Raw genomic sequence first — 26,363 nt, 5'->3', positions numbered from 1 at the left:
TCAGATGTGACTTCAAACGTAATCATGGAAGAATCTGGTCATACTGGACGGACGACCGACTCAGACGGCTATCATAAAAGGAAATGAAAAGACCTACTGGACACAAAACTGAGTGTCCCTCCACTGGCAGAGTTGTAAAAGATCAACGAACCAGCTTGGCTGCTGTGTTCGCCTGGGGAATTTGCCTCCATGCAGTTCACATGAGAGATTGAAGAACTGCCTAAACTTCTCTGGGGAAGGAGGGAGAATTCGCTGCCCAGCTGCCTTTGGGGAAGAAATACTTCATGTTTTGAAGAATCCTCGGAGTAGAGCACTGACGGATTGCTGAATATTTTTGTGGTTTCCCTGCCATTCCTGTTTCGAGGGACTGGCCCTTGCTTTGTGAGTACTTGAAGGTGGATCAGAACCTCGCCTTCCTCTCTTAACTAGCTGTACCTGCCACATGTTGCTGTGCCCAACCTTCCCTCCCTCTTTCTCTCCTTTCTTTCTCTTCTTCCTTCCCTCCCTCTTCCTTCCCTTTTTTCTTTCCTTCTCTCCTTCCTTAGTTCCTTCCCTCCTTCCTTCTCTACCTCTTTCCTCCCTTCCCTTCCCTTTTTCTTTCTCTCCTTTCTTCCTTCTCTACCTATTCTTGGACTGCAACTCCCAGCTGTCCTCCTGATTGATTGATTGATTGATTGATTGATTTATCTACCTGCTATCTCTATCTAATTTATATATCTTATCTATTTGGAGGATTGCAGTCCAGGAATGGAAAATGGGAAATATGTACAGATTGGGATGCTCTCAAAGAAATCCAAAGAGAAGCAAGCTTGCAGCTTGGAAGGAGTGCATTTGGAGCACCCTCCTCCCCTAAAGGGCCTGTTCTAGGGGATGCTGGGAGCTGTCATTTTCACACATGCGCTGTATCATCATTTAGTGTTTTGGGGTTTTAAGTCCTTTCTGCTGTTTTCTGGGAGGGGTTTATGAGTGATAGTCACTCGTTGGTCGGTTAGGGGTATAGTGTCCAAATTTCATGTCAATTCACCCAGTGGTTTTTGAGTTATATTAATCCCACAAATGAACATTACATTTTTATTTATATAGACTTTGTCCCCCTGCCACGCATTGCTGTGGCCCAGTCTGTGTATATGTGTTTTTGTGTGTATATATACATGTATATATGTATATATAGAATCATAGAGTTGGAAGAGACCTCATGGGCCATCCAGTCCAACCCCATTCTGCCAAGAAGCAGGAAAATTGCATTCAAAGCACCACTGACAGATGGCCATCTAGCCTCTGTTTAAAAGCTTCCAAAGAAGGAGCCTCCACCACACTCTGGGGCAGAGAGTTCCACTGCTGAACGGCTCTCACAGTCAGGAAGTTCTTCCTCATGTTCAGATGGAATCTCCTTTCTTGTGGTTTGAAGCCATTGTTCCGCGTCCTAGTCTCCAGGGAGTCTTGTGGTCTTGTGCATGCATTGTAATGTGTTTTTTTATTTTTTGGCTTTTTAAGATCCTTCCGCTGTGTTTTTCAGTGTTTTTATGAGTGACAGTCACTTGTTGGCCTGATAGGTGCATTGTGTCCAAATTTGGTGTAAATTCGCCCAGTGGTTTTTGAGAACAGTTGTTTTAGCGAACAGTTGTTATAATAATTGTGTATTGACTGTGTATTAGATTAGGTTATTAACTGTTTTTAATATTGGTGCATTGAATTTTGCTGTGACCTGTGTCTTGTGAACCACCATGAGTCGCCTCCGGGCTGAGAACAGCAGTATAGAAGTAAAGTAAAGTAAAGTAAATAAATAAATAAATAAGTTAATCCCACAAACAAACATTACATTTTTATTTATATAGATTTTGTATGAAGTCACTTAAGGTAACCAGGAAAGCCACAGGGATGGAGATGGGGACAGAAAGAAACTTGCAAGGTCCTGGGAAAGAGAAGAAATGGTTGGCTAGTTAATGGGTGTCTACTGTGACCTGAGATGGTTGTTGTTTTGCTTTATGAATGCTTTTTTCTTAAGTGGAGAAGTGAGAGGTAAATGGCTTGAAAGAGAAAGATAAGTGGGGTGCAATGGGTTAAATTGTTGTGCCGGCAGGACTGCTGACCTAAATTATTATTATTATTATTATTATTATTATTATTATTAACTTTATTTGTACCCCGCTAACATCTCCCGAAGGACTCGGTGCGGCTTACAAAGGCCAAGGCTCTCAATAAAACAACAGCATATCAAATACAACAATAAGACTCATAAAGCAAACCAATAAACATTAAAGCAGTAACAGTAAAACATTAAAAACAATACATCATGACACTAGGGCCGGGCCAAATGTAATGAATAAAATTAAAAAGTGCTGGATATGACAGGTGAAATGTAAGGATTTTAGGGTAGGTGCGATGTGCAAACAATCTTAAATCTCTAGTAAAGTGCGTTTGGGAAATGATGCTGGGAGTTTCCTATTCTGGAAAGGCACACTGGAACAGCCAGGTCTTCAAGCTCTACCTAAAGACTGCCAATGTTGGGGCTTGTCAGATGTCCTTGGGGAGAGAGTTCCAGAGTCGGGGGGCTACCACAGAGAAGGCCCTGTCCCTCGTCCCCACCAAACGCGCTTGCGACGCAGGTGGGATCGTGAGCAGGGCCTCTCCAGATGAATGGAGGGATCGTGTGGGTTCATATACGGAGATGCGATCACGCAGGTAGGCAGGTCCCAAACCGTTTAGGGCTTTGTAGGTGAGCACCTACAAAAGTTCAGTATTTCGAATCCAGGGAGTGTGGTGAGCTCCCATCTGTCAGCCCCAGCTTCCCATGCGGGGACATGAGAGAATCCTCCCATAGGATGGTAAAACATCAAATATCCGGGCACCTCTGGGCAACATCCTTGCAGAAGGCCAATTCTCTCACACCAGAAGTGACTTGCAGTTTCTCAAGTCACTCCTGATATGGGAAAAAAGTGGTGAAATCAGAAAAGACAGTGAAAATTGGTAATTTATGGATAATGTGTTAAGTCAATTGTTATATGTTGTATGGAACCACTGCTGTTTCTACTGTTTTTACTGTTTGTGAACCGCCGTGAGTCGCCTTTGGGCTTGAGATACAGCGGTATATAAGCAAAGTAAATAAATAAATAAATAAATAAATAAATAAATAAATAAAAAGGAAATAAAAGGAAAATCAGAAAGACAAATGCAAGATGGATAGATCTCTTTAAAAATTAAAAAAGTCTTTATCTGGCAATTGCCATGAAAGAAGAAAGCCATGTGTTACAACTTGCCATTCGATCAATGCTGGAATAATTCAGCTTTTCCCAAGCTGGTGCCCATGAGATATGTGGAACCTTAATTCCAAGCATTCAGCCAATTGCTATCCTGGATGAGCAGATGGGAGTTGTAGTCCAACACCTCTAAAGGTTGCCACATTGAAAAGGTTGGCTAATGTGATGATGCTTCGTAGTTATACTTCATCCTTGGACTGTGTGTGTGTGTCAGACACAGGTTTTGGAGATTATTTTTGGATCGACCCAAAAAAACTCACCCAATTCAAGTTTTGGCAGCTCGTATAGAAAAATGTCAAAGCAAATGCCCCTGTGTAAATGAAGAATGGATTAAGCTTTGAGCAATGGCAGTATGGAAGAGAATGTGGATTCAGATCACCTGTCATGCCCTCTGACAAATGCATCAGAGGCCATGCCTGTGTGTATGTGCTTCTCTTCCCTGTAATGTATTGGGAAAGGCATGACCTTTACAGCCATGTGTGGATGCATGAATCCTCAGAGAGATAAAGATCTCTGTGGCTAATCTTAAAGAAAGCAAGTAACAACACTCAGAAACAAAGGCAGAGCTCCCATCAGTGTTGTAGACTTGTGCGGATTTGTGTTCCTTCAGTACCTTTGGGAGCACGTAACGAGAAGGATCCTCCCGGTACAAAAAAAAACCCGGTGCAACAAAAACAAACAGGAGCCAATTTCAGCTCCTCGTCTACTTTTTGGCATCACAGTTTAATCTTTTTTATTAATCCCAGCAAACAAAAAGAAACCTTCCCTGAAAATTACTATCAGATACCTTTCCTCTAGAGTAGAGAGTAGAAACAGTTCTAAGGAAGCATTAATCCAATAGCAGAAAGGAGATTGAAGCGTGCCATGAATATAGAAGGTTTTTAAAGGATGCACAAGGAGGATAGCTCCAGGAGGTCATTGTTCTTCCTTACCTTGGGAAGTCTGACTTGGCCACAGTAGTCCACACTCTGGTTACATCCCGTATAGACTACTGCAATGCTCTCTACCTAGGGTTGCCTTTGAAGATGGTGCGGAAGATTCAACTAGTCCAATGAACAGCAGCCAGGTTGCTAACAGGAGCGGCGCTCAGGGAACATACAACCCCTTGTTGCACCAGCTCCACTGGCTGCCGGTTTGCTACCGGGCCCAATTCAAAGTGCTGGCTTTGGCCTATAAAGCCTTAAACAGTTCTGACCCAACTTACCTGTCTGAACGTGTCTCCCCTTATGAACCATCGAGGACTCTAAGATTGTCTGGGGAGGCCCTGCTCTCGGTTCTACCTTTGTCTCAAGTACGTTTGGCGGGGATGAGAGACAGGGCCTTCTCAGTGGTGGCCCCTTGGCTATGGAACACCCTCCCTAGGGAAATTAGGGAAATCTCTCCCTCCCTCTTAACGTTTTGGAGGCAAGTTAAACATGGCTGTTCGAGCAATTGTTTACGAATGCAGAGTAGCGATTAGCTAATATAGGAAATCGAATGCTATAGCTTTATAGACAAACACCTTGGTATCCCTACAGATGTCCCGGTCCTCAAACACTCTCTGCTTCATTTGGAAAAATGCTGCACTCGTAGAGTTCAGGCGATGTTGTATTTCGGTGTCTATTTTGACTTTGGTGGAGATGTGGCTGCCAAGGTAGCCTCCATAATGGGCCGGATAGAAAATGAATCTTTTGGTACCCCAGAGTAAAAACAGGTATCTGCCCTCCTGAATTCGGGAGGCTCTCGGAAAATGGATCAGGACCCCCACTGAAATCCAGGATACCGAAACAGATCATGGTTTACCCTGAATGCACAAGTCTACAGTGTTGTGTAGCAGTTTGTGTATAGGAACAGGACCTGGAGACTACAGGTTCGAATCCCCACCTGACCATGGAAATTACCAAATTGACTTTGGGCAAGAAGCATCCTCCTGTTTTCAAATGCACAAACCCCTGTTAACAAATTTTTGGAATTCAACCCTACACTGCTCGCGTCTCAAGTCCTCAATGAGGAACAGTTTAGTTAGCTTAGTATAGAATAAGGTTTTCCCTTCCCCCATGTCTCCCGAATGACAGTTGGGAATGTATCTAATTTCTTCTCTGTTTCTGCTCTCGTTCGAATTGGTTGTTTAAAATGGATATTTTTCCACTGCAAACTTTTTGAATCTGACTTCTGCTTTCTTGCAGATTAGTCTGGAGAGTATGTGCTGTGTGCTTTGAGATCTCTCTCTGCTTGTGTGTCAGGAGAGATGTCGTGATGATGTTTTTCCCTCTCTTAAGGGGAAAAGAGATGGGGGTTAGAGGAGCTCAGACCCAGTTCTTGATTATTAAGAAATGCAGTTATTTCATATTATTGTAAGTAAACCTTTTGTGATTTGTTTAAAGATTGGACTCTGCATGTTTGCCTCGTAAGCTCTGAATTCTTTGCAGCCACATCACACAACACTTCACACTTTGCTCGCTAATGAGCTGATTCTCAACTTGTGTATCCTGTTTATGTTTTTGGATGCTCTGCTATATTTTAGGGTCGTTTTCCCTAACACGAACCATGCTAAGAAAACCCCCATGTTTGGTTTACCATAACATGCCATTGACTTGAAGGCATGAAACAGTGCAGTGTCAACCTGTTTGCGCAGTTCTCATTGTTGCGGGAGAGATGAGTCATGGTCGTAAAGTTTGGTTGGTTTTGCACTTTATAGCTCTTGGCAATCCATTTCAATTGATTTTACCTGTGAGCTGAGGGCATATACCCAACTTTGGTGAATTGAATTGCCAGCCAGGGATGGTCTGGATAGAATTAGTCATTTAGCCATCCAGTTTTACTTTTTGACTGTAAGGTTCCATCCCCAATAAAGATGGAATGCCTCTCTGTTGTCTTCCATTTGCTGATTCTGTTAGCACGAGAATGGTTTAAAACACAATGTAACAAAATCTGGAAAGAAAAATATTGTTCCTGATTTGAAAGTGTTATTCCTGTTGAATTGTGTGGTACTTACTTTGAAAGTAGTTGCTATATCCAGAAGTTTTGTTTTTGTGGCTGCCACAAACTACGTTGAATTGGTCGAGACTCAATGAGATATTCCTTGAAAAACTAGCTGTACCCACCACACGTTGCTGTGGCCAACCTTCCCTCCCTCATTCTCTCCTTGTTTTCTTTCCTTCCTTCCTTCCTTCCTTCCTTCCTTCCTTCCTTCCTTCCCTCCCTCTTTCCTTCCTTCCCCCCTTTTTCTTTCCCTTCCCCTTCTCCTTTCTCTCCTTCCTTCCTTCTCTCCTTCCTTCCTTCCTTCCCTCTTTCTTTCTCTCCTTCTTTCCTTCTCTCCTTCCTTCTCTCTTTCCTTCCTTCTCTTTTTCTTTCCTTCTCACCTTCCTTCCTTCTCTATCTCTTTCCTGCATACCCCACTTTTTCTTTCCTTCCCTCATTCTCTCCTTCCTTCCTTCCTTCCTTCCTTCCTTCCTTCCTTCCTTCCTTCCTTGCTTGCTTGCTTCCTACCTTCCTTCTTTCTTTCCTTCATTCCTTCCTTCTTTCTCTCCTTCCTTCCTTCTCTCTTTCCTTCCTTCCTTCTCTTTTATTCTTTCCATCTCCCCTTACTTCCTTCTCTATTGCTTTCCTGCATACCCCCCTTTTTCTTTCCTGCACTCATTCTCTCCTTCCTTCCTTCTCTACCTTTCTTTCTTTCTTTCTTTCTTTCTTTCTTTCTTTCTTTCTTTCTTTCTTTCTTTCTGTCCTTCCTTCCTTCCTTCCTTCCTTCTCTGCTTTTTCCCCTCATTCTTTCTTTCCTTCCCTCCATCCTTCTTTCCCTCTTTCCCTCTTTCCCTCCCTCCTTCTCTCCTTCCTTCCTTCCCCCATTCCCTCCTTCATTCCTTCCCTCTAGACATAGACAGGAAAAGAGTTGGGCTCGAAGGAAGCGCTTGAGAGAGATTTGTCCCTGCTCTCTGGAGAGCAAGGCCTCCAGAGTTAGTAAGCTGGGTGTCTGCATCTGTATGGTCATTTAACTTTTAGGGGTATTTGAGTCCTTTCTGCTTCTTTTTTTTGGGGAGGGGGTATCAGTGATGGTCACTCATTGGCCTGATAGATGTGTTGTGTCCAAATTTGGTGTCACTTCGTCCAGTGGTTTTTGTGTTATGTTAATCCCACAAACAAACATTACATTTTTATTTATATAGACTAGAGCAAAATGTGCTGCAGGATGACCCACAAAAACAAAGTTTTGGCACGTTGATAAACTTTTCCCATGTTTTTATGATAGAACCAATTAGAAAATGGCATTTATAACCCAGGAACAAAAATTGTTTTATGTGGTGTTATAGCAGTGTTTCTCAACCTGGAGGTCGGGACCCCTGAGGGGGTCGCGAAGGGGTGTCAGAGGGATCACCAAAGACAATCAGAAAACGCAGTATTTTCTGATGGTCATGAGGATTCCATGTGGGAAGTTTGAGCCAATTCTATCATTGGTGGAGTTCAGAATCCCAGCAACTACAACTCCCAAAAGTCAAGGTCTATTTTCCCCAGACACCACCAGTGTTCACATTTGTGCGTATTGAATATTTGTGCCAGGTTGTGTCCAGATCCACCATTGCATGAGTCCACAATGCTCTCTGGATATAGGTAAACTACAACTCCCAAACTCAAGGTCAATACCCACCAAACCCTTCCAGTGTTTTGCATTGGCCATGGGAGTTCTGTGTGGCAAATTAGGTTCAAATCCATCACTAGTGGAGTTCAGAATGCTCTTTGATTATAGGTGAACTATAAATTCCAGCAACTACAACTCCCAAATTACAAAATCAATCCTCCCCCAACCCCACTAGCATTTACATGTGGGTGCATTGGGTATTTGTGCCCAGTTTAGTCCAGTGAATGAAAATGCATCTTGCATATCTGATATTTACATTATGATTTATAACAGTAGTAAAATGACTGTTATGAAGTAGCAACAAAAACAATGTTATGGTTGGGGGTCACCACAACATGAGGGACTGTATTAAGGGGTTGCAGCATTAGGAAGATTGAGAACCACTGTGTTATAGCAAAACCATGGATCAATGTTCCGAACCAAAAGAGGTCTTGAGGATGTCTGTGATTATAGTCATGGGGGTTCGGTTCCAGGGATTTGGTGATGATGACTGTCCTACATACATGACCATAGCAGGATGTATGCATCAGAAGCACAATCTTCCCATCCCGTCGTCTCCATTTGTCATTCATGTGATGGATGAGATCAGTTGATTTCAAAATCAACTGAGCATGAGATATTCCTGGTCACTGGTCTCATTAAGCAGCTCTTTAAAAAGGCATCCCTTTACATCAACCATTCCCCAATGTTGATCCTCCAAATATTTTAGATTTCAACACCCAAAAGTTGCAACAATCAGGAATTCTGGGAACTAAAGCCCTATGATAATAGTTCTCAACCTTCCTAATGTTGCGACCATTTAATACAGTTCCTCGTGTTGTGGTGACCCCCAACCATAACATTATTTTCATTGCTACTTCATAACTATAATTTTTGCTACTGTTATGAATAATAATGTAAATATCTAATATGCAGGATGCATTTTCATTCACTGGACCAAATTTGGCATAAATATCTGATACACCCATGTCTGAATACTGGTGGGGATGGCGGCGATTGATTTTGTCATTTGGGAGTTGTAGTTGCTGGGATTTATAGTTCACCTACAATCAGAGAGCATTCTTAACTCCACCAATGATGAAACTGAACCAATACCCAATACACCCAGATCATTTTCTCATTTGGGAGTTGTAGTTGCTGGGATTTATAGTTCACCTACAATCAGAGAGCATTCTTAACTCCACCAAAGATGGAACTGAACCAATACCCAATATGCCCAGATAATTTTCTCATTTGGAAGTTGTAGTTGCTGGGATTTATAGTTCACCTACAATCAAAGAGCATTCTTAACTCCACCAGTGATGGAATTGAACCAATATCCGATACGCCCAGATCACTTTCTCATTTGGAAGTTGTGGTTGATGGGATTTACAGTTCACCTACAATCAAAGAGCATCCTGAACTTCACTAACAATGGAATAGAACCAAACTTGGCACACAGTTCTCCCATGACCAACAGAAAATACTGGAAGGGTTTGGTGGGCATTGACCTTGAGTTTTGGAGTTGTAGTTCTCCTACATCCAGAGAGCACTGTGGACTCAAACAATGATGGATCAGGACCAAAGTTGGCATGAATACTCAATATGCCCAAACATGAACAGTGGTGGAGTTTGGGAGAAATAGACCTTGATATTTGGGAGTTGTAGTTGCTTGGATTTATAGTTCACCTACCATCAAAGAAGGATAGTAGAGGCCAAGAAGAAGTACTTTGGCCACATCATGAGAAGAAAGGAAAGCTTAGAGAAGACAATGATGATGGGGAAAATGCAAGGAAAAAGGAAGAGGGGCAGACCAAGTGCAAGTTAGATGGATGGCATCCTTGAAGTGACTGGATTGACCTTGAATGAGCTGGGGGTGGTGACGGCCGACAGGGAGCTCTGGCGTGGACTGGTCCATGAAGTCACGAAGTGTCGGAAATGACTGAACGAATGAACAACAACAACACAATCAAAGAGTCCCTTGTACTCCACCAATGATAGAATTGGGCCAAACTTCCCACGCAAAACTCTAATGACCAATAGAAAATATTGCATTTTATGATGGTCTTTGCCAACCCCTCTGACACCCCCTCATGACCTCACCCTCAGGGGCCCCAGTTTGGTGATCTCAGGCTGAGAAACGCTGCCCTAAAACAAAGTTTGGGAACCAAAACAAGGAGCTGAGGTCCTTGTTTTGGAAACTCGAATGGTCAGTTTCCCTGAAGAAGAAGAAGAAAAGGACAAAAAGTTCTCCTTCTTCTCTTTATTAGTAATAGTATTATCTTGATTTATACCCAAACATTTCTGCCGAAAGAACAGGACTCAAGGCAGTGTACTCATTAAAGCAAAACCATGACTGTTTAAAATCTACATTAAAATAGAATCAAACTATTAACGATACTAAAAACAGTGCACAGCATATAATTAAAATGTATAAAAGCAGTGAAGAAACAGTAACAATGAAACAGGACAGTTAAAAGCCATTCCTTTCATGACCTTCAGCTCCTCAGAGAATCCGTTATTGGGATCAAAATAGCCTTTGCTTGCTGACCGCAACAGGATGACCATTCCGGCCACTATTTAAATAAAAGGAACATCATATTTGCCATTTTCGGTTTGCAATAATCTTAGACTGCATTGTGTGTTTCTATCATAATTCCAGAGAATGTCAAAAAAGAGAGAGATTTGGATTTATTAGTTGGTTTATTAGTAGGAGGATTTATTATTAGGAGCTCCCAGTGATACATGGGGTTAAACCCTTGTGCCAGCAGGACTGACGCCCAATACATTGGAGGTTTGGATTCAGGGAGAGTGCAGATGAGCTCCCTCTGTCAGCTCCAGCACCCCATGTGAGAACATGAGAAAAACCTCCCACAAGGATGGCAAAACATCAAAGCATGTGGGCGTCCCCTGGGAAATGTTGTTGCAGTTGGCCAATTCCCTCACACCAGAAGTGACTTGCAGTTTCTCAAGGTACTCTTGACACAAAAAAAGTGGATGCAGATGGAGTTTCAGTGGTGCAGTGTGTTAAACCACTGAGCTGCTAAACTTGCTGACTGAATGGTTGGTGGTTCAAATCCAGGGTGTGATGAGCTCCCGCTGTCAGCCCCAACTTCTGTCAATCTAGAACAGGTGTCCTCAACTTTTTAAACAAAGGGCCAGGTCACAATCCCTCAACGTATTGAAGGGCCGAATTATAATTTGAAAAAAAAGCGAATGAATTCCTATGCACACAGCACATATCTTATTTGTAGTGAAAAAAACACGTAAAAACAATACAATAATTAAAATGAAGACCAATTTTAACAAATATAAACTAATTCGTATTTTAATAGGAAGTGTGGCTGATGAGATAGGATTGTTGTTGTTGTTGTTGTTGTGTGCTTTCAAGTTGTTTCAGACTTAGGTTGACCCTGAGCAAGGACCGGGTAAATGACCTTGGAGGGCTGTATCTGGCCCTAGGGCCTTAGTTTGAGGACCCCTGATCTAGAAGTTCAAAAACATGCAGATATGAGTAGATTAATAGGCACCGCTTCGATGGGAAGTTAATGGCGCTCCATGCAGTCATGCTGGCCACATGACCTTGGATGTGTTCACGGACAACTCCAGCTCTTCGGCTTAGAAATGGAGATGAGCACCACTCTCCACACACGAGTAGACTTAATGTCAAGGGGAAACATTTACCTTAGTGGGTGCAAAAAATAAATTCCTTTAACTTGGTAATGCACCCGCCTTCTTTGGAAGAGAAGGGCAAAGACCTTGTAAAATGACAACTCCCAGGATTCCCTAGCTCTGAGCCAAGGTGGTTACTTACTACTCATTTACTTACTTAGGCAATCCCTTGTTGTCTGGGTATGATGGTCTTCCAAGTGTAGTACCTTGTAGTAGATACATAGGTGACCTTGTAGTAGATACATAGGAGCCCTATTCTTGATCTGCATGTTCTTCCACAGTGTGGACATTGGTTTTCAGGTGGAAGGTGGTCCCAGTCAGTGTTGGCTTGATGCACCTTCATGCATTGCTCCCTTTCACCCTCAATTTGTGCTTCTTCAAATTGTACAGCACTGCTAGTCGTAGCTGACCTCCAGTTAGAGCACTCAAGAACCAGGGCTTCCCAGTTCTCGGTGTCTATGCCAGTTTTTAAGGTTCACTTCAAGCCCATCTTTAAATTTATTTTCCTGTCCACCAACATTCCGTTTTCTGTTCTTGGGTTGGGAGTAGAGTAACTACTTCGGGAGAAAGTGATCAGGTATTTGGACAATGTGGCCAGTCCACTGAAGTTGAGGGCATAGGAGCATCACTTCAATGCTGGTGGTCTTTGCTTCTTTCAGCACACTGACATTTGTCCGCCTGTCTTCCTAAGAGATTTGCAGGATTTTTCAGAGGCAACACTGATGGAATCATTCCAGGAGTTGAGTGTGACATCTATAGACAGTCCACGTTTTGCAGTCATATAATAGGATTGGGAGGATAATAGCTTTATAGACAAGCACCTTGGTCTCCCTATAGATGTCCCGATCCTCAATCACTCTCCGCTTCATTCAGAAATGCTGCACTTGCAAAGCTCAGGCGGTGTTGTATTTCAGGGTCAATGTTGACTTTTGTGGAGAGGTGGCTGCCAAGGGAGCGGAAATGATCAACAAGGTAGTTAAAGTGGTGTTAAACAACAACACAGTTTAGCTGCACCTCAAGTTTCTCTCCTTAAGGAAGTATGCTAGGAAAAGAGTGAATGGTTGGTTATAATTCAAACAAAATGGGATGAATGAGGATTTCCTTCATTCATGCAGAGCTTAGAAATGTTACATTTGTGGAATTAAAACTCACATTATCATCCAGCCACCGTGGCTGTATCTCACAAGCCATGTCGACTGCAGGACACTGGGAGTTGTAGTCCACACAAAATCTTCTAAGCTCCAGGAGCAATTGTTCTTTGCCCTTCCCTTTAACTGTTGTTCATCATCGTATGACAAGAGGAAACAAAAGCATAACTTGTCATCATTTGCATAATGTATACTACCAAGCGTGATATAATAAAACAATAGCATATCTGTGCATAGTATCATTTGCATAATGAATATTGGTCTTGGAATTCAGCTCATTTGTGGCAGAAGGTTTAGATAGGATCTGGTCTTAGGGTTCCATAATTAATGGTTGGTTTTCAAGGCACTGAATGTATAGTTGATCCTAAAGACATTAAAGAAAGTTTGCAAAACTTTCCTCCCAATTTCAGCAATGTAGCATATATAAAAGAAAGGATACAATAGGGATAGCCAAAATATATTTGTCTTGTTTTCTTGTTTCTTATTTTCAAAGGAATGTGGGATTATTTTTCTTGAACCCGATGTAGCCATTTCCTTCATTTGGTTGGTGACTTTCCATATTTGAAATAAGAGGATTCAAAATAAGAAGGAAAAGGAAACATACTGAAAGAATGATGCATAACTAGTCTGGAGGCAGACATGACACAAATATTTGTAATTTTCCGCCCTAGCTTCAAAAATCTTGTATGTTCACAATTGCATCAGTGTCCCAATTGGGTCATAAACAATAAAAAGTACTGTTGAACGACAAATATGCCCATCCCTTTACAAAAATCAGCAGTGATGATTCCACAAATATTATGCCTTAGAACTAAAAGTACTTTTGATGTGTTTCGGGGTGTTTACTTCCTTGACAGCTTGTTTCTCCTCCACCCAAAACATAGAAAACTTCTTTTTCTTGTTGGATGCCTTCAAGTCATTTCCAATCCTTGGTGATCCTTAAGGTGAAACTATCACTTTGTTTTCTTGGCATGATCTGTTCAGAAGTGGTTTGTCACTACCTTCCTCTGAGGCTGAGAGAGTGTGCCTCACCCAAAATTAGCCAGTGGGTTTCACTGGTTGAATGGGAAATCGAATTCTAGTTTCCAGAGTTGAAATCCAATGCTCAAATCCCCCTTAGCAAAGTTTTCTACTCATGCAGAGTTTAGCTTTCCACATTCATTGAGGAGTAGGACCCCATGATAATTAAGAGATGGAGATGGAGATAGGTGAAGATAGAGATGGAGACAGGAAGAGATGGAGATGGAAATTGAGATAGGTGGAGATAGAGATAGAGATAGAGATAGGTGGGGATGGAGATGGAGATAGAGATAGAGATAGGTGGAGATGGAGATGGAGGTGGAGATAGGTGCAGATGCAGATGGAGATAGAGATGGAGATAGGTGGAGATGGAGATGGAGGTGGAGATAGGTGCAGATGCAGATGGAGATAGAGATAGAGACAGGTGGAGATGGAGATGGAGGTGGAGATAGGTGCAGATGCAGATGGAGATAGAGATGGAGATAGGTGGAGATGGAGATAGAGATGGAGACAGGTGGAGATGGAGATGGAGATAGAGATGGAGATAGAGATGGAGACAGGTGGAGATGGAGATGGAGATAAGTGGAAATGGAGATGGAGATGGAGATACAGACAGAACCAGAGACAAAGATAGAGATATTTGCCAAGAGAACATTGCTCTAGAAATGTCTAGGTCTTCCAACATGACTGTGGTCAACATCTTCTGGAAACCAACTATAGAATTGCATTTGAGGACCTAGAGAGCTGTTCTTTCTAGACATCTCAAGTTCCTCCCAAATGACTGAAATAAGTTGACAGCAGAATCATACTAGAAGACATAGATATTCTTAGAGAGAACATAAAATCCATGAATAATCAAATCATGGATTTTATATTCTCTCTAGGAATATCTGTGATACAGTGACTGTAGAGCAGCAGATCTCAAAGTGTACTCCACGGAGCACTTGGGGCTATGAGAAGCATATTGAGGGGCTCCACATTTTCTACCTCCTTTTCCTCCTCCTCTCCCTCCAAGCTTTTCCTTCCCCTTTCTGCTCCTCTCCCTCCCCCACCTCCCTCACCCCCAAACATCTTGTTCCCTCACCTTCCACACAGCCAAGATTCTTTCCCCCTTGCCTATTTCTCTCCCACTATTTCCCTCCCGGTAGCACAGTGGGTTAAAGCACTGAGCTGCTGAACTTGTTGACCAAAAGTTCGCATGTTCGATTTCAGGAAACAGGATGAGCTCCCACTGTTAGCCCCAGCTTCTGCCAACCTAACAGTTCAAAAACATGCAAATGTGACTAGATCAATAGGTACCGCTTCTGCGGGAAGGTAAGGGCGCTCCATACAGCCATGCTGGCCACATCACTTTGGAGGTATCTATGGACAACACTGGCTCTTTGGCTTAGAAATGGAGATGAGCACCAACACCCAGAGTTGGACATGGCTGGACTTGATGTCAGGGGAATACCTTTACTATTTCCTTCCCATCACTCAGGGGGTGCTTTACTTGCATGGCAGAAGGGGTTGGACTGGATGACCCCTGGGGTTGCTTCAATTATTATTATTATTATTATTATTAATGCTACTACAAAGACTGGGTGGCCATCTGTTGGGATGCTTTGATTGTGCTTTTCCTGTCGGTATGATTGGATGGCCCCTGGGATCTTCCACTGAAATATTCTTATGTTTATGTTGGTCAAAAAGTTTGCCCATGCCTGATAGATAGACAGATAAATAGATAGATAGATATGCACATTATATATAATATAATATATAAACATTGAACCCCTGATGTAGAGGAATGATCATATTGTTGAAGGCTTTCATGGCTGGAATCACTGGGTTGTTGTAGTTTTTTTCGGGCTATATGGCCATGTTCTAGAGGCATTCTCTCCTGACGTTTCGCCTGCATCTGTGGCAAGCAGCCTCACTACCTCTGAGGATGCTTGCCATAGATGCAGGCAAAACGTCAGGAGAGAATGCCTCTAGAACATGGCCATATAGCCCAAAAAAAAACAACAACCCAATGATCATATTAGTATGACCTTTCAGGGAACTGTCCAATCAGGTGCAGAAACCTCCCTGTTCCTAAATGGACCAATCCTAAGGTATACCTACTATATGATCCTTCCATACACACATACGACAACTGTGTTCTACTCTGCTCTTTCAGGAATGAAAGGATGTTCGCCATCGTTGCCAGGGTGGTGTGCAGCTTCCTCCTCTGGCTGTCCTTCTACATTGTCATCAGGTCCCGGAACAAGAACCGCACTCCAGAATGGGGCGTCAGGTTGATCACTCTGATGCACGGTCTGATCGTCACCTTCCTTTCGGGCTACATCACATTCATCGATGGACCTTGGCCTTTGACTCATCCAGGTATACAGAGAGGGGTCACTTTCCTAAGGGTTGTTTGGAATTATAGGAGCCTGTATACACAATACATACTTACTTTACTTAGGCAATCCCTCGTCGTCTGAGTAGGATTGTCTTCCAAGATCAGTGTACTGTAGGTGGTTGTGGAACCCTATTCTTGATCTGCATGTTATCCCACAGTGAAGACATTGGTTTCCAGGTGGAAGGCGGTTTCCAGGTGGGGTTGGCTTGATACACCTTCCTCTTGGCACATTTTTCTCTTTCACCCTCCATTCGTGTCTCTTCAAATTCTACAGCACTGCTGGTCACAGCTGACCTCCAGCTGGAGAGCTCAAGGACCAGGACTTCCCAATTCTCAGTGTCTATGCCAGAGTTTTTAAGGTTGGCTTTGAGCCCATCTTTAAATCTCTTTTCCTGCCCATCAACATTCCGTTTTCCGTTCTTGAGCTCGGAGTAGAGCAACTGCTTTGGGAGACGGTGGTCGGGCATCCCAACAACATGGCTGGTCCAGCGGAGTTGATGTCAGAGGATCTTTGCTTTGATGCTGGTAGTTTTTGCTTCTTCTAGCACACTGACATTTGTCCACTTGTCTTCCCAAGAGATTTGCAGGATTTTTTGGAGGCAATGCTGATGGAATAGTTTCAGGAGTTGCATGTGATCTCTATAGACAGTCCATGTCTCGCAGGCATATAGCAAGTTTGGGAGGCCAAAACAAGCACCTTGGTGTCCCTACGGATGTCCCGGTCCTCAAACACTCTGCTTCATTTGGAAAAATGCTGCACTTGCAGAGCTCACTCGCAGAGCTTGCATTCGCAGAGCTTGTATTTCAGTGTCAATGTTGACTTTTGTGGAGAGGTGGCTGCCAAGGTAGTGGAAATAGTCAACATTTTCTAATTTTATATCATTAAGCTATATTTCTGCCATTGGAGAGAGATTGGCTGGTGACTGCTGGAAAAGCACTTTGGTTTCCTCAATGTTCAATGACAGGCCGAGCTTCTCATATGCTTCCGCGAAGGTGTTTAGAGTGGCTTGTAGATCTTCTTCTGAATGCACACAGATGATGTTGTCATCAGCATATTGAAGTTCTATAACAAAATAATACACAATAGCAGGAGACTGAACCACTGAATATTGGGACTGAACCTAATTCGACATGGGTGGGAACCAAATAACCCTCCATATATTATCAGATTATCATTCATTACCATTGGCAATGCTGTTGGAACATGTATTTATTTATTTATTTCAAATACTTGTACCCCGCCCTTCTCTACCCCCGAAGGGGGATTCAGGGCTGCTTACAGCTGGCAACAATTCAATGCCCCATATATAAAACAGGGGAAAAAACAGTTACAAAATAAGTAAACAATAAATTAGATTAAAACTCCATTTAAAATAGTACAAATAGTCCGATATCTGGAAGACCACATAATTCCTTTTCCTGCTATTCGTTGTACCAAGAAAGGATACCCATTGATGAACCAAAATATCCAGGAATCCAATCAGCTTCAAATCAATAGGATCCAAGTCTTACTTTCCTCCACCCAGTTGAGTCTGAACCAGGAACACAGTTGCCCAATGGGTACACATCCTTTTTCAACATGGCACTTAAACACAGTCCTTCCAAATTGTCTTGTAAATCCTCTAATGATCCTGAAAAAATAGGTCATCCCCATTATCCCCATTTCAAAGACGGAAGAGGCCGAGGCCGAGAAGGAGCAGCTTGCTTAGGGCAGAGGTACCATGTGCCATTGCCTCCCCCTCAATCCAGGTGTTTACCATTCCGATCTCCATATGATGTCTTGCTCGTGCACTTTATCAACTACTTCCAGTTCCATCAACACTCCACCTTCTATTTTTGCTACAAGTCCCATCCAGATCCCTTGAATTTCAATTTTTATTCTTCAAACTTGCAATAATTATTCTCCCTGGTATACAAAAGTTTACAACTTTTTGAGTTTCCTTGGAGATAGCAGAGTGAAGCTGGGTAGATGCCGTGGATGTAGCGTACCTGGATTTCAGTAAGACCTTCAACAAGGTCCCCCATGACCTTCTGGCAAGGAAACTAGTCCAATGTGGGCTAGGCAAAACTACGGTTAAATGGACGAACCCAGAGGTTGCTCACCAATGTTTCCTCTTCATCTTGGAAAGAAATGACGAGTGGAGTGCTGCAGGGTTCCGTCCTGGGCCCGGTCCTGTTCAACATCTTTATTAATGACTTGGATGAAGGGCTAGAAGGCATGATCATCAAGTTTGCAGACGACACCAAATTGGGAGGGAGAGCCAATACTCCAGAGGACAGGAGCAGAATTCAAAACCATCTTGACAGATTAGAGAGATGATTGGCCAAAACTAACAAAATGAAGTTCAACAGGGACAAAGGCAAGATACTTCACTTAGGCAGAAAAAACGAAATGCAAAGATACAGAATGGGGGACGATGCCTGGCTCGAGAGCAGGACATGTGAAAAAGATCTTGGAGTCCTCATGGACAACAAGTTAAACAGTCTGTTGTTGACTGTTGGTGTGATAAAACAAACAACAACTATAAAACTTGCACCAGACATGCGAAAATAATTACGAAATAATTACGAAATAATTACGAAATAAATTGAAAAAATTGTTTCGAATCTAATTTACTCATCACACTATTCCTGCATGGCTCAATATTGGATCGTAAGCTAATTTAAATACGAATTAATAACGAATTACGAAATTAACGAACGAAACCGCCCAAGCCTACTGGACAGCAGCAGGCAGAATAAACATAGCACTCCATTGGATACAATATTTTCCATGTTCCTACTTAATTCTCATTGCCAAATTTTCAGATGTACCCATTGCACAAACATATGGACATCTTATGTAATTTGGTGTGCTTCTTTTCCCCTTTTTACTTTGCTTTCATTTGTGGAGGATGCTTAAATCCTTCCTCGCCTCCACTGGGGACATCGCGTAAATAGTGGCAATGCAGACAAATAGTAACACCCGTAGCGCATTTGCACATAAGCAATCCATACATACCAGGACATCGTCTCGGGACCAGTTGGACTTGCTCTGCAATGACATCCCTGCCATTTCCGAAGCGTGGTTCCCTACGGCAGTTGCTAAGATGTTTCCTGAGAAGGTCATGTGTCATCTGAGATCTCCAGTCTATATTTGCTTAAGGTTGAGTAACAAAGAAAAAGAAAGAATGAAAGAAAGCAGGAAAGAAAGAAAGAAAGAAAGCAACAGCAAAAGCATGATTAGAATGTACAGTGCTATTATTATACCCTGCTTGAAAATACTGGCATGTTTTTGCACACATTCCTGGCAAGATTTCAAGTTCTCTGTCGTAACCATGAAATCTAGAACCGTCCCAGTTGCATCTCCCACTCCTTCCTCGAAAATTGCTTTTGCAAACTACAACTCCCAGAGTTTCTCTGCTTAGAAGTTAAGCCTTTCAAGGATGTACTCTAAATACCAAGACATGCACAGGATGTGAAATGGTGCATTGCCTTGCTCCATACTTACATCACGCATCCATTCTTTGCTTTCTTTTCATTGCTTCTGCCTCTCCTCCTCCTCCTTTGGCTTGGAGCGGATCCATGCCAGCCATGCTGAATGTCAACTCCCCCGGCAGTGTCCTCACAAGCCCTCTCTTTCATCTCACTCAGCCCCCATCATCGCCATCGGGATTAGGACTTTAACGGCTTCACGAGGCACCTGTCATCCCTGTGGGTGTGACTAAAAATTCCTTGGAGAAGGCTCTGACTCTAAGCCGTTTGGCTGGGTGCCACTTAAGCTGTGCGCTGACACCAGGCGCATCCGTTCCTTCTTTACTTGCATCCAGGAAGTAAAACTAAACCATAGAATCCCCAACAACACTGTGTTGCTCTTTCAAGCTCGGTGTCCAGGACATCAAAGGCATGAGCTAGTTTGCATTTTAGAAAGGAGCTTTAACTAAATAATATCTGCATTATTAATATGGATCAATCATGCATGTTTTCACAACAAATAACACAGAATTGAGGTGCATCAACACTGTAGAGTTAATACAATCTGACACTATTTTAACTATCATGGCCTAATGCTATGGATTTGTGTAGTTTTACAAGGGAGCTCCCAGTGACGCAGTGGGTTAAACTGCTGAGCTTGTTGACCAAAAGGTCTTAGAAATTGAGATAAGCACCAACCCCCAGATTTGGGCACGACTGGACTTAGTGTCAGAGGAAAATCTTTACCTTTACCTAACACAAAATTGAGGTGCATCAACACCATAGAATTAATACAATTTGACACTATTTTAACTATCATGCCTTAATGCTATGGATTTGTGTAGTTTTACAAGGGAGCCCCCAATGACGCAGTGGGTTAAACCGTTTAGCTTGTTGACCAAAAGGTTGCAGGTTCGAATCCGGGGAGCAGGGTGAGCTTGCGCTGTCAGCCCCAGCTTCTGCCAACCTAGCAGTTCGAAAACATGAAAATGTGGGTAGATCAATAGGTACCACTCTGGCGGGAAGGTAACGGTGCTCCATGCAGTCAGCTGGCCACATGACCTTGGAGGTGGAGGTAATGGCACTCTATGCAGTCATGCTGGCCACATGACCTTTGAGGTGTCTACGGACAATGCCGGCTCTTTGGTTTAAAAATTGAGCTTCTGCTGTCAGCCTCAGCTTTTGCCAACCTAGCAGTTTGAAAACATGCAAATGTGAGTAGATCAATAGGTACCACTCTGGCGGGAAGGTAATGATGCTCCATGCAGTCATGACAGCCACATGACCTTGGAGGTGTCTATGGACAATGCCGGCTCTTCGGTTTAGCAGTGGAGATGAGCACAACACCCCAGAGTTGGACACAACTGGACTTCATTTCAGGAGAAAATCTTTACCTTTACCTAACACAGAATTAGGTGCATCAGCACTGTAGAATTAATACAATTCGACACTATTTTAACTATCATGGCCTAATGCTATGGATTTGTGTAGTTTGACAAGGGAACCCCCAGTAACACAGTGGGTTAAACCATTGAGCTTGTTGACCAAAAGGTTGCAGGTTCAAATCCGGGGCGCAGGGTGAGCTTGTGCTGTCAGCCCCAGCTTCTGCCAACCTAGCAGTTCTAAAACATGCAAATGTGAGTAGATCAATAGGTACCACTCTGGCAGGAAGGTAACAGCACTCCATGCAATCATACTGGCCACATGACCTTGGAAGTGGAGGTAATGGCACTCCATGCAGTCATGCCGGCTACATCACCTCGGAGGAGTCTATGGAAACACTGGCTCTTCGGCTTAGAAATGGAGATGAGCACCAACCCCCAGAGTTAGACTTAATGTCAGGGGACAACCTTTCCTTTTACCTACAAGGTGTTTAGCCTCATCTGTCCATGAGTGTTGGTGCCTTAGCAAACTACATCTCCCAGGATCTCATCATATAGAGTTGTGGCAGTTAGGACAGTGTCAATCTGCATTAATGTAGATTCACTCTATGCTCATTCAGAGGCTAGGTAAGGGCCTCAGGTCAAGGTGGGCTCAATTCGCCTTTGTGTTTACAGCACAAACTTTGCAGCCGTGGTGGAGTGGGTGAGAAGGGTGCATCTACACTATAGAATTAATTCAATTTGAAATGGCTTTAACTGCCATGGCTCAATGCAATTTATTTATTTATTGTGTCAGAAATTGAGGGTACAGTTAAAATGCATTTAAAAACAGAAAGTTGAAATAAAAGAACTTGGCATTATGCTAAATGTCCTTTGACCAGGAGCTGGGCATTTGGAGTACCTCTGGTGTTGCTGTCCTCCATTGTGCAAGTGGCAGGGCTCAGGTCGCATTGCAGCAGATGGTCTGTAGTTTGCTCTTCTCCACGCTCGCATGTCATGGACTCCACTTTGTAGCCCCATTTCTTAAGGTTAGCTCTGCATCTTGTCTGCCTGAATGCAGCCTGTGCCTTCCAGATCATCCACTCTTCTGTCTGTCCAGGAGGAAGTTTCTCATCTGGTCTCAACCACTGATTGAAGTGCTGGATTTTAGCCTGCCATTTCAGGACTCTTGCTTGCTGAGGTGTTCCTGCGAGTATCTCTTTAGAACTTAGGAAGCTGTTTCTTGATTTAAGGCATTGGCATGCTAGCTGATATCCAAACAGAGGATGGGCCAAAGATGTCAATGCCTTGGTCCTTTTATTTCTGGCTGCTACCAGCAGAAGTCAGGTGGTGTGATATCAGCTAAACAGGGTAATTTCTCCAGTGGTGTGGGGTGTAGACATCTTGTGATAATGCGGCATGTATCATTGAGAGCCACATCCACTGTTTTAACATGATGAGATGCGTTCCACACTGGGCACACATATTCAGCAGCAGAGTAGCAAAATGCAAGAGCATATGGCACTATATCTGGTTGTGATCCCCAAGTTGTGCCAGTCAGCTTTCGTACGATATTATTTCTTGCTCCCACTTTTTGCTTGATATTCCAGCAGTGTCTCTTACAAGTCAGAGCACAGTCCTGAGTGACTCCCAGGTTTTTGGGTGTGCTGCAATGCTCCAGTGGGCTTCCTTCCCAGGTAATCCTCAGAGCTTGAGATGCTTGTCTGTTCTTAAGGTGAAAAACACATGTCTGCATTTTAGATGGATTAGGAATCAGATGGTTGTCCCTGTAATAGGCAGTAAGAGCACCTAAAGCTTCGGAGAGCTTCTGTTCAACAATTTCAAAGCACCATTCTTGAGTGGTGATGACATGATCATCAGCATAGATTAAACCCTCTATCCCTTCTGGAGTGGTTGATCATTTGTGTAAATGTTAAACATTGTCGAGCAAGCACGCTCCCCTCAAGCAGGCTGTTCTTCTGTTTTTGCCATTTGCTTCTCTGACCCTGGAACTCAACAGAAAAACTCCTGTTTTGTAGCCGATTTCCTATGAAGCAGGTGAGGACGTAGTCCTTTGTGATATTATAATTTTTCTCAGGAGAAGGTGATGATTTACAGTATCATGTGCTACTGACAGGTTTATGAAGACAGCTCCTGTAATCTGCTGCCTTTCAATCTTTGACTTGCAGCATACTCGATGTAATGAAATCCTGGGAGGTTGTAGTTTTACAATGCCTTTAGCTGTCTCTGCCAAAGAGTGCTGGTGCCTCACAATAACACACACCCAGCATTCCATAGCATTGAAGTGGGGCCACATTGCATTAATATGACAGTGTAGATACACCCAAGGACATGCAACCTTAGAAAGACAGTGCCAGCAGGATCTGTGTGGGACAAGTTTTGGGCAAGAATGGTGCTGTCTGTAAAATGAATGATTTCAGATTTGAACATAGTCAAGTCATGTTCTAAAAAGTACCCATAAACTTCATAGGAGAGGTGAATATTGAGGAAAGTTTAAGGAGAATTTTCAAAGTTGAAATGCAGACTCATTTGCCCATCTCTCTTCTTTCCTAGGCCATCCGAATACGCCTCTACAGATCACCGTGCTGTGTCTGTCGCTGGGCTACTTCTTCTTTGACTTTGGCTGGTGCACCTATTTCAACAGCGAAGACGAACTGATGATCTATCACCACATCCTGTGCATCTTCGGCATGGGTGGCGTGCTGGTAATGGGCGTCTCGGGCAGCGAGATCAACGCCCTCATCTTTTTGGCCGAGATCACCAACCCGCTGCTCCAGATCCGCTGGTTCCTCCGGGACATGGGACACTACGAGGGCATCGCTGGGGAGGTGGTGGACGGCCTCTTTGTGTTCCTTTTCCTGGGGCTGCGGCTCGGCGGCGGCGTCTGGATTGTGCACGCAGTCCTGACTTCCCCCAAGCCAAACTGGGAGGTCAAGGCCGGCGTTCTACTCATGTACTTTGTGTCTGTAGTATTTGCATGGGACATCCTCAAGTTTGTCAAGAGGAAATTGATGAAGAAATATGAAGCCTGCAGGAAGGAAAGGACTGAGCGGGAACGCACCCAGAGTAATGGACACCAAATCAACCATTATACCCAACCTACCAATGGAGTCCTCTGATATCCTTCCAGAAAAGAGGCATCATCAGAACTTGGCCACTTGTTTTGAACAAGGGGTGGGGATTCTTCATGAGGGAAGCCCACCAAAGGGCCTACCAGAAGACTGGAAGAAGGTTTCAGGGGGAAACCAAGCTGTCCATAAACCCAACAGAAGAAGAGGTGGACATGGCACCCTTGCTGTGCAAATCCTGTTGAGCAGGCCCATTCAGTAGGTTTGGAGGCAAGGATTCGCTTGGGGTGAATTCCTCTAGGAACCAAGCAAGGACCAGATGAAGGTGTGGCCCAGATCAGAAAGTCATTTCAGGTGATTCCTGTAGCAGAGATGAGCTTCTTCTCTGTTTGCTTGATGAGGAAATAAAGCCATGTTCCTCGTATTTATGCCTGACCAGACCAGCCCTGAGGTCTATAATCAGCCAGCCACAGATGTTAGATCACTGCTTCTTAAACTGTGGGCCCTGCTCCTAAATGGGACCCCCTGAGCTTAATGTTGGGGTCACGAAACATTTAACAACAGGAAAAAATTTCAGAATGCCACCTAGACATTTCCACAAATCTCTCAGCAACAATGTGCAGTGTTTACATGGACTCTGCAAAAAATGCTTCAGCTGTACTTCATAAAAAAGGAAAATCAGCCTCTTTAGCAAGCCTTGCAAATGCTGATATGTTATCAATAAATGTTTGGTTTTTATACCTATTTATATATCTATATATCCAGGATCAAAACAAAAAAAAATCAGGGATCACAAGTGGATTTTTTAAGAAGCCCTGTGTTAGATATCTCTATTGTATCTGAAGATGGTATCCTTCCACAGTGCTTAGCTATAGATCCTGGGATTGCTGCTTCAAGATTTCTGTACATAGCAATGGACAAGTATGATGATGTTATCTGAAATTGAGACCCTGAAAAGTTGGGGCTCAGATAAATGATCTCTTGCTACCTCACTCAGCTGCAGAAGCAGGAAACGCCTCAATATAGGCCATCCTGCTCCTTTCCTAACCCCACATAATGGGCTCATAGAACCAGAATTTCCTCTTCGTCCAAATCCCTAGACTCAGTACTGAGACTGGAATGCAGAATCTCTCAAAAGGTATATCACTCTCATGGAAGTATGATGGATTCTGCCCAGAGGCATCCTAAGCCCATCACCACAGGACTACTATCTATGTGATCAATGACCATGGTTCCCTTTAGTGCCCATTTCCCTTTCCAAAAAGCCCCCGCTTGCAGAAAGGGGGTTGTTGTGGATGCAGAAACAGACTCACGATTCCTCCAATAAAGCCTTTGTTAAGTTTTCCTACACCAATCACAGACTGAAAACATGACCGAAATAAATGTACTGTGAACAAAATAAGACCACAGTCTGTAATTTGTACCAGTCAGAGCAATGTCTGTAAATATAGGCACGAATAAATGTAGCCTGGTTGAAATGTGGCAAATTACTGGCGTTGTATGTGACACAAAATGCCTGAACACAACTGAAGACTAAGATCTACACTACAGTTGTTTGCTCAGTTTTATTTATTTACTAGCCATCCCCTGCCACGTGTTGCTGTGACCCACTTTGGTGGTCATAGGGGTTGTGTGTGGGAGGTTTGGGCCAATTCTATCGTTGGTGGGCTTCCGAATGCTCTCTGATTCTAGGTGAACTATAAATCCCAGGAACTGCAACTCCCAAATGTCAAGATTCTATTTTCCCCAAACTCCACCAGTGTTCACATTTGGGCATATTAAGTATTCGTGTAAAGTTTGGTCCAGATCCATCATTGTTTGTGTCCACAGTGTTCTCTTGATGTAGGTGAACTACAACTCCCAAACTCAACATCAATGCCCACCAAACCTTTCTAGTGTGTTGTTGGTCATGGGCATCTGTATGCCAAGTTTTGTTCAGTTCCATCATTGATGGGGTTCAGAATGCTCTTTGATTGTTGGTGAACTATAAATCCCAGCAACTACAACTCCCAAATGACAAAATCAATTTTATGAGTGAAGGACATAGATTGGGTTGTTAGGTGTCTTGTGTCCAAATTTGGTGTCAATTGGCCCACTGGTTTTTGAGTTCTTTTAATCACACAAACAAACATTACATTGTTATTCATATAGATTTATTTGCTATATTTGTATACCACCCTTTTCAGCCCTCAGGTGACTCAGGGTGGTTTACAGAGGCAATGATTTGATGCCCAAGAACATCATAAAACATTTAAACCCAATCTAATGTCCCTAGGAAGGGCATTCCATAGCCGAGGGGCCACCACTGAGAAGGCCCTGTCTCTCGTCCCCGCCAAACATATTTGTGATGCAGGCGGGATCGAGAGCAGAGTGTGGTGGAAGCTCCTTC

At 43.2% G+C, this 26,363-nt stretch overlaps 1 protein-coding gene and 1 long non-coding RNA gene across 2 annotated transcripts; one reads left to right on the top strand and one right to left on the bottom strand.

Annotated features, from left to right (window-relative positions):
• LOC132782684 (TLC domain-containing protein 5-like) lies at window positions 1-25,450 on the top strand. Its single transcript, XM_060787560.2, has 3 exons — window positions 1-381; window positions 15,847-16,052; window positions 23,460-25,450. Exons 2-3 carry the CDS (start codon window positions 15,857-15,859, stop codon window positions 24,023-24,025), a joined length of 762 nt encoding a protein of 253 aa, XP_060643543.2. The 5' UTR covers window positions 1-381; window positions 15,847-15,856; the 3' UTR covers window positions 24,026-25,450.
• Window positions 16,977-19,813, bottom strand: LOC137097517 (uncharacterized). The gene is made up of 3 exons (XR_010910247.1): window positions 19,562-19,813; window positions 19,073-19,210; window positions 16,977-17,134 (listed from the first exon to the last, which is right to left on the bottom strand). It is a non-coding gene; the product is annotated as an uncharacterized lncRNA (long non-coding RNA).
• Window positions 25,451-26,363: the final 913 nt, after the last annotated feature.

The sequence above is a fragment of the Anolis sagrei genome, chromosome 7, assembly GCF_037176765.1.
Source record: "Anolis sagrei isolate rAnoSag1 chromosome 7, rAnoSag1.mat, whole genome shotgun sequence".
NCBI lineage: Eukaryota > Metazoa > Chordata > Lepidosauria > Squamata > Dactyloidae > Anolis > Anolis sagrei.
This window is presented reverse-complemented; position numbering and strand designations above follow the sequence as displayed.